The following is a 9,437-nucleotide window of genomic DNA, read 5'->3' on the forward strand; positions in this document are numbered from 1 at the left end:
AAGTTGTTTTGGTGTAGTTTGGTCCAATTGACAAGCTTAAATGGGTTTTTGGTTTGATTTAATAGAATTTTTTAGACTTTTAGTAGTTTTGGAATGGTTTGGTCGGATCTTTGGTTTCCGTCTTGGTTTATGGTCGGTTCCTTGGTTTAGATAGCGGTTTGATTTCCTTTATTTATTTTTTTTATAAGGTTTAAAATTTTTTTTGAAAGAGATAATAACTTTATTAACTTAATGAAAGAAATCCAACAAACAATGGGCATCCCAAATATGAAAACGAGCATGGAGATAGGATGCTCTAGCAAGAGTATGAGCACGTACATTAACTTGTTGTCTAATCCAGATAACATTGACATTTGGGCATTCATCTAAAATAGCTTTGCAATCTAAAATAACTAAGCCTAAAGAAGAATTATCAATACTGTATTTTTAAGAGCAAAAAAATACTACTTGAGAGTCAATAAAAATAGAACCTCTGCGTGGGTAATGCTCATGAACAAACAAAAGGCAATACCGCAATGCAATGGCTTCAACAATTGTGGGATCCGGACCACCGTCATAGCAGCCGTAGATGGCCTAAAGGAAGCAGCCTTCTTCCGTTTCAAATACTGCACTGAACCCAACTAGACATGCCTCGTCATAGACCGCACCATTAACATGTGCAGGCCATGCATTTGAAGTGTCGATCGGCTGAGTAACAAGATGAGGACTAGACACTAAAGCACGTTGGAGAGTTGTTTGGGCTGTGGACCATAACTGCATGAATGTCACAACATTTGCATGAATAACATTGTATGGCATAACATTATTCTTCCACACACGTTGGTTATGTGCTTGCCATAAGGACCAAGCATTTATAGCAAAAGCGTGGACTTTATATATGTCTCCACTATTCAGCACGTGTAGAAAAAAATCTTTATATAAAGCATTAGAATTTTGAAGCTCAAAGGCCCCAAGAATCCAAACTATTCTGATCCTTTGACATCCTCTTAAAGCATGATTAACATCCTTTTATCACCCCCACAAAAAGGACAATCTTCCTTAATATTAATATTTTTAGTTATTACAATAAAATAATATTTTTAGATTCTCAGATTTAAAATTAAATTGAAAACTTTTGAATTTTAGAGATCGGGTTATTTCAAGTTGTCACAATTTACACACAAAGAGCATAAGTTATATAATTTTAGGGACTCCTATACACAAATAAGGTATTGTCAATGTTCTTTATTAAGAAAATAGATGAGAAGATCCATACCTTATTGAAAATATACTAAAAGGTAAATATGGTAACCAAATTATAACATAATGAATTTGTATAAGACATTTTGCACCCTATACTGCCGTCAATATTCCAATACTAGCTTTTTGAATAAAAAAACATATTAATATTTTAAAAAAAGCCAAATACATAAATTCCACTTCTATTACTTTCACAAAAAATTTAGTGGTTCTTTTAATTTTTACTTTGACTCATAATTGCACCCATTAAAAACTTCAATTTGACCAATTGAACACTAACCTGTAAAATTGAATCAGCTAAACACTTTTTAGATAGTTGAAAAATGTAAAAATTATTATTCTAAAAGTTGAATAAATCATACGTATTAAATAAATAAAAGTCAAAAACCACAAAAATGGTTATTTTTGGGACTAATAATTTACTAAACTTCAACATTATTTTAAAGAGGAGTCAGTTCATTTAAGGTTGGAGAGATAGTGCTTCAAAATTATTCAAGTTCAAGCTCACCAAAAATCTCATCAAAGGAGAATGTTGAAAAAGTCATTAATATTTTTGTTTGAACATTAATATTAGGATAATTTTGTATTAAATATGTTGGATAAGTGTGAATTAAAAATATAAATAATATGATACTGATTATGGTTCATATATATAGAAAATAATGATCATCTTATCATTAATGTCAATTAATACTAGTTAGGTGTCTAAGTCCAATGTATTTAGGATTAGCTATCGCTATAAATGTGTGTGTTAATGTTTTATAAGGAATAAGGAAAAGCAAAATCAATATATATATATATATATATATATATATATATATATATATATATATATATATATATCATTATAAAAGAGAAGAATGACGATTTTCAAGTGTGCTAACGTGGCATCTCCATCAAAAATAGAGAATCTATAGAATTTGAGAATTTGCTTTTTCAGTTGGTTTAGAAAAATTTCAAATTATTAGTTGGGTTGGAGAAATCGCCCCATCCCTAGACGTAGCCCCAGCCCCATCTCATCGCCGCGGCGCCCAGCCACCGCTACAGCTCGTTGACGCTGCACCCAACCAACTTTCGCCGCTCATCGTCGCGTGATTCCAGCCACCGCCATTGCTCCTGGAAAAGGAAGGTGATTCCAGTTTCTTATCCGTAGAGAAGAAATCTCAGCAGCATCTATTATTTTGTTTTGCTTTTGGGGAGGCACGAATTGCTGCTTTTGCATCTATTTTCTGCAGTTCAGGTAACTAGGTGAGTATAGGCTCTTATACCCATTCAGTCATTAATTTGAGAAGGGTGCATAAATTCAGGTGTTGGCAACCATGTCTTCTGCTAAGGATGCCGATCCATCTCTTGGTTACCTGACCCGAAAAGACACTGAGGTGAAGCTTCCTCGGCCAACGCGGGTCAAAAATAAAACCCCCGCGCCGATTCAAATCACCGCGGAGCAGATTTTACGTGAGGCACGGGAACGCCAGGAAGCTGAAATCAGGCCTCCAAAGCAGAAAATCACAGACTCAACTGAACTTGCTGACTATCGCCTGCGTAAGAGAAAGGAATTCGAAGACCTAATTAGGCGAGTTCGATGGAATGTTAGCGTATGGATAAAATACGCTCAGTGGGAGGAGTCACAGGACTTCAATAGAGCTCGCTCAGTTTGGGAACGGGCACTTGAGGTCGATTACCGGAATCACATCCTATGGCTCAAATACGCAGAAGTCGAGATGAAAAACAAGTTCATAAATCATGCAAGGAATGTTTGGGACCGTGCTGTTACGCTTCTGCCTCGTGTGGATCAATTATGGTACAAGTACATTCACATGGAGGAGATGCTTGGCAATGTTGCTGGCGCGAGGCAGATCTTTGAAAGATGGATGATTTGGATGCCAGACCAACAAGGATGGCTCTCTTATATCAAATTTGAGCTTCGGTATAATGAAATTGAACGCGCAAGAGGGATTTTTGAACGATTTGTTCAGTGTCATCCAAAAGTCAGTGCATGGATTAGATATGCCAAGTTTGAGATGAAGAATGGGGAAGTTGCGAGGTCTAGGAATGTGTATGAAAGGGCAGTTGAGAAATTGGCTGATGATGAGGAGGCGGAGCAGTTGTTTGTGGCTTTTGCTGAGTTTGAGGAGCGATGTAAGGAGACAGAGCGTGCAAGGTGCATCTATAAGTTTGCTTTGGATCATATACCAAAAGGTAGGGCAGAGGATTTGTATAGGAAATTTGTAGCATTTGAGAAGCAATATGGGGATAAAGAGGGAATCGAAGATGCAATAGTGGGGAAGAGGAGATTTCAGTATGAAGATGAAGTGAGGAAGAATCCATTGAATTATGACTCATGGTTTGATTATATTAGATTGGAGGAGAGCGTAGGGAATAAGGAGAGGATTAGAGAGGTTTATGAGCGTGCAATCGCTAATGTGCCACCAGCTGAGGAGAAGAGATATTGGCAGAGATACATATATTTGTGGATCAATTATGCTCTCTATGAAGAACTGGATGCAGGAGACATTGAGAGAACACGGGATGTTTATAGGGAGTGCCTGAACCTAATTCCTCATAAGAAGTTTTCATTTGCAAAGATTTGGCTTCTAGCTGCCCAATTTGAAATTCGGCAGTTGAATCTTGCTGGTGCTCGACAAATTTTAGGCAATGCCATTGGCAAAGCTCCCAAAGATAAGATTTTTAAGAAATATATCGAAATAGAGCTTCAACTTGGTAATATTGATCGTTGCCGAAAGCTTTATGAGAAATATTTAGAGTGGACACCAGAAAATTGTTATGCTTGGAGCAAATACGCAGAACTGGAGAGATCTCTGGCTGAAACTGACCGAGCACGAGCAATTTTTGAACTTGCTATAGCACAGCCAGCCTTGGACATGCCAGAGTTGTTGTGGAAGGCATATATTGATTTTGAGATCTCCGAAGGTGAATATGACAGAACTAGACAACTTTATGAGAGACTATTGGACCGGACAAAGCATTTGAAGGTCTGGGTTAGTTATGCTAAATTTGAAGCATCTGCAATGGATGAGGTTGTTGATGGTGCAGATTCTTTGGAAGAACAGAAGAAAAAGTGTATTCAAAATGCAAGAAGGGTATTTGAGAAAGCGATTAACTACTTCAGAACATCAGCGCCTGAACTAAAGGAGGAACGTGCAATGCTTTTGGAAGAATGGTTGAACATGGAGAGCAGTTTTGGAGAATTAGGTGATGTTAGCTTAGTCCAGCCTAAGATGCCTAAGAAACTCAAAAAGAGGAGGCCTATTGCTTCAGAAGATGGTCTGGCTGGGTTGGAGGAATATATTGATTACATATTCCCAGAAGAAACTCAAGCACCAAACCTGAGGATCTTGGAAGCTGCATATGCCTGGAAGAAGCAAAAGCTTTCTATCGATGATTAGACACAATAAGCTTATTTTGTAGCATGTTTTGCAGTAGCGTACATACTATTAAGAGAGATTCAGTTCTTGTGGTGACAAAAAAACAATAGCTTTGGCTGCCCAACTGTTCTTTTCAGAGAAAGGGTTCTGACCATTTTAGCAATGGTTGTTTGACAGAGGCAGAAGAACGCCGAAGAGTATTATTCGGATGAGAAAATCTGAAGAGGGTTAGTAATGGATCAGAAAATCTGAAATATGTGGTTTCTGGGAAAAAAAAAAAAAAAAGCCACTGAAGATTGAGTGTAACTTGTACCATGTGTTTTATAATTTTAGAATAACAGAAACATCAATTGAGTTTTCAGTTTTGTTTATTAATCAATATATATATATATATATATATATATATATATATATATATTTCTTCCTAATCCTTTCAATGGCTCAACCGTTCATGATTTCGACATAAAGTCTCTTCCATTTCTCTTCTTTTAACAAGGCAAAAAAACATAAATTTTATTCCTTTTCCAGTTCATGATTTCAACAAAGTCTCTTCCGTATTTCAACAAAGTCTCTTCCGTTTTTCTTCTTTAATAAAGCGAAAAAATATAAATTTTATTGCTTTATATAATAATGTTGTTTGTTCTCCAAGTCTCCTTCTATTTTCAATTGCCTCCCTTTTCCCTCTCCTTTCTTTTTTCCCTTCCATCTCCTATGCCGATCCCTTGAAGACAAAAAAGCAGTCCCTCTTAAACAACTTTCCAAAAATCTTATCCTTTTGATAATCAAAGAATAGAAGATTTAGCCTTATTAATATTTATTTCATTATTTCATTGCAACAGGAGCATATATTTTCCTATTATATTGTAATGCATGAAATAGAAATGGAAAAATTGAAGACTCCATAGGAACTGTTTTCTCCTTATTCGATTGTTGTTCTTAAAAATTCTTGCTTCACTACTTCCTCTAGAACTGGCAGTAAAAGAAGACTCACATACAATGACTGTTATCCAGAAAAGAAAATTTGTCAGTCAGCTTTCATTTTATTTGAGGAGAAACTTGAAATGGGTTTTGTTGGTTGAACCATAGGATTTGGATTTTTTGGCTTCTTTTTCATTGAAAACTGATAATGTAATTAGGTTTGTTCATATGTCTAATAAGTGTCATATGCCATGGAATGGTATTATTTTTGGAGTTGATGATTGGGGGTTTCATTTTCCAACACCCAACAAAAAAGTTTCAGCCAAGTAAAACTCAATAAAGAAGATAGAGAAAAGGGGAAGTAAATAAATAAAGGGAATAGCTTTAATCAACAGTATGAAGAAGAAGAACCGGAAAAGGAGCTAACTAAAGTCCAAAAGCCATTAATGTGGAAGAAGAAAGGCTAAGAGAATGCTAGAAGAAGGTCACTGAAGACTGTTCATGGCATTCTTGCTCTGTTTTTGGATTTTGATGTGAAATATCCCAATATTGCTTTGCCCACTTTTTTTTAGTCAATTTCTTTGTATTTTATCTTTATCTTCTCAATTTTGTGATAGAATATATTTGTGTTGATTTATACTTCCATTTTCATTGCAAACCTTAACTTTTCTTTTGATAGAGGGGCTTGGAATGCTTCTCTATGTCTTCCAACAGGCTGAAAGCCACAAAGAATGAAGCATTGTTTCTGTTAGATATGATTCATCCGTATTTAGGCCATTTTTGAAATTATATAAAGGTGAATCGTGATTAGATTTGTTTGAAAAGTTTGAGTTTTCTCTTTTTATAAAAATAATGTTCTTTAAACAACTATTTTCCAATCTAATGTTAAATCAAAACTATTTAGCAATCTAATGTTTGTACTGCTATGGAGAGAGATTGTTGCACTAAAACCACTAACTCAGTTGGCGATTTCAATGCAATAGAAAAAGTAACTCGTACTGACAAACAGTCAACAAAAAGTAAGTATACTAATAAACAAATTACCTTTTACTAAGACACACAATTCACTTGGTGGTTTTAATGCAAATATGGGATGTGACTATTAGTTAGCAAAAAGTACACGAGAGAATAGTGTTTTGTTAAGAGTTCATTAGGTTAACTAATGGTTTTCATAAAAAAATATTTGTTTACTCAAAGTATTTTTTTCATACATATTATCTAATGGTTTTGGTTCATAAATATTTCAAGTGAAAAAAACATAAGTTTTCTTATAAAGTTACAAATTATCAAGAGTAGTAAAGTGCTTCGCCTTGAACTTATATTATGTTAAAAATATTTTAATAACTTATACATGAAAAATGAGTTATATTAACGTCTATCAAGTGTCCTTATATACCATATCTTGGACGCTTCCTATTACAACGCGGATTTCAGTCTACTACATTTTCTCTAATGCATTGACATTCTCCTCCATTCTCGATATTTATACTGACACTCATGAGAGGAGCTTAATCATATTCACAAATGATTGTTCTATGGTTGTTGTGGGCTAGAAAATGTCAGATGAGTCTATTAATCGGGTGCCTTCATCATCTCAAAAAATTCATTAAATGAGTGCCTAAAGTGGAATGTAGATCGATCACGTGTGCCGAAAGATGTCGCAGAAGTATTGAAAGTGGTATTGTATATTGAAATAGCATTACCTGCCCATTTTAGGGGAAAAAGTATGGGTTTATTCTGTTGTCATCATCAGAGTGCAATGAGTGTTCAATGAGATTTCTAATGTTGCAGATGGTACACTCCATTTAGGTTTTGGTTGCAGAAGATAATGTATCGTGTGTTTTAACGTGATAACTTTCATAATAGTTATATGTCATAGTGGCGGGAATTAAAGTATTATCGTATTGTTGGAGCTTCAACTAGAATATGTCTATTAGTGAAACGGTACTTTGAGTAAACAAATGTTTTTTTTATTAAAATCATTATTTAACCCAGTGTATTCTCAATAAAACACTATTCTCGTATATTTTTTACTGACTAGTGGTCACATTTCATATTTGCACTAAAACCACCAAATGAATTATGTGTTTTAGTAAAAAGACCAATTAACAATTTAAAATTTTTATTTTATATTGAAACCACCAGTTGAAATTGGCAGTCTCAATACAAAATAAAAACTTATTGTTTATTAATACAATTAATTTTTGCTGATTGATTGTCAGTACAAGTTACTTTTTTATTGCACTAAAATCGTCAATTACGTTAGTAGTTTCAGTGCAACACTCTCTTTCCATGTCATAAACATTAGATTGGTAAATAGTTTTGATTTGACATTAGATTGAGAAATAGTTTTTGAAGGACATTATTTTTGTCAAAAACCTTCATTCTGACAAATTTTTGTTTTTTTTCTTTTTCTTTATTTTCGATTCTTAGCTTTTCCTTTTTAGTTTTTTTTTTTACTTATTTGTAGAATTAAAAATAGTTTTGCTTCTTTGATTTTTATTAAAATTAATGATTTTTGAAAATAATTATTTTATATTGAAAATATTAAGCATAAAATATACTTTAATTTGATGTATAAATTTTAAAATAATTATGTTATAATTTACAATTAATCATTTTATTACAAGCAATCCTTGTCTTAAAATCAGATTAAACCAAGAAATTTTGAAAGTAAAAATTCAATGTATTACAATATATTTTCATATTTAATAAAAATAAACCTAACTGTTCAAAATTTAAATAAAATTAAATCTATGATGTAAAGACGGATTTCTTTTTGAAAGGAAATCAACCTAGAAATTTTAGCAAGACGAAATTGTTTACATATATGGAATACATATCAATGTTTCTAAATTTTTTTGTAGTAAAGTCTAATACTAAACCACTTATACAAAGAATAAAAAACCATAATATTGATTTGAAGTATCCGATCGAGTTAATATAGCATAATATTTGTGTCATAGGCGATCGTTTGCTTCACTTTGTGGTTATTTATGATACTGTTCGACTCCATGGTCTTTCTACAAGTCCGATCTAATGACCTTCAAATTTTTTCTTTCTATTAGAGAGGAGATTTGCACTTCTTTTGGCATAATTGTCTAAATGACAAAATACCCTAAACAAAATCACCTTAATGGTGAAATAATAACTCACAATTAGATCTGAGAATAAAATCTCAAGTTATAAGCAACAATAACTTAAATCTGTATCAAAAGATACAAATTTGAGGATTATTTGAAAAACAAAAAAAAGCAAACAGAAAAGCTCTCACCGATTGCCACCCGTAGAAGAATAAAAGAGAGTTATATAAAGATGAATTTAAAAGTAATATTGAAAATTCAATATATCTTTTCACTATCTAATACCAGCTATTGTAAAATCATATCGTGCAATATAATAAAATTATGAATGGGGATAATAAAATGATTGTAAAGAGTATCTATCTTTACTTTTATAAAATATATTGCCCGAATATATAAATTACCTCATGAACTTTCATTAAAAAGTCTCGTGGCCTCTTTATTTTCAGAATAACCTAATGGCATCCTAAATTTTAATTTTTGTAATTTATACACACTTGGACAGATGAAAAACGTTAAGTGAATCACATAGGCGATGATGTGGATTAATGGCAATACAGATGACAATTATATTGCCATGTTGAATGTCATCTCACCTTAGTCAGTTTTGCTTTCCCTAAATTTCTCAATTTCTTTTTGTTCTTTTCCCCAAAACTTCCTTCCTAAACATGCAGACAAGTTTACTCTCAAAAATCTCTAATCTCGCTCATTTGTCGATTTTCATTTTGTTCTTTTTCATTACTGTTTGATCGATTGAGAAGAAGCTGAGAGTTAAAGGAATATATTGTAGGTTCATAAATCGTTAGCTGCT

General features: G+C 33.2%; 1 protein-coding gene across 1 annotated transcript; it reads left to right on the forward strand.

The window, feature by feature from the left end:
* The first annotated feature begins 2,121 nt into the window (after positions 1-2,121).
* On the forward strand, positions 2,122-4,986 carry LOC105641590 (uncharacterized). Its single transcript, XM_089723442.1, has 2 exons — positions 2,122-2,479; positions 2,547-4,986. The coding sequence occupies exon 2, from the start codon at positions 2,559-2,561 to the stop codon at positions 4,644-4,646; it is 2,088 nt and encodes a 695-aa protein (XP_089579568.1). The 5' UTR covers positions 2,122-2,479; positions 2,547-2,558; the 3' UTR covers positions 4,647-4,986.
* The last annotated feature ends 4,451 nt before the right edge of the window (positions 4,987-9,437 follow it).

The sequence above is a fragment of the Jatropha curcas genome, chromosome 6 (genome assembly GCF_041381405.1).
Source record: "Jatropha curcas cultivar XTBG-Jc1 chromosome 6, XTBG_Jcur_1.0, whole genome shotgun sequence".
Taxonomy (NCBI): domain Eukaryota; kingdom Viridiplantae; phylum Streptophyta; class Magnoliopsida; order Malpighiales; family Euphorbiaceae; genus Jatropha; species Jatropha curcas.

Bases quoted from the DNA above. Each gene is read 5' to 3' on its own strand.
- LOC105641590 (XM_089723442.1), top strand. From the start codon at position 2,559: ATGTCTTCTGCTAAGGATGCCGATCCATCTCTTGGTTACCTGACCCGA.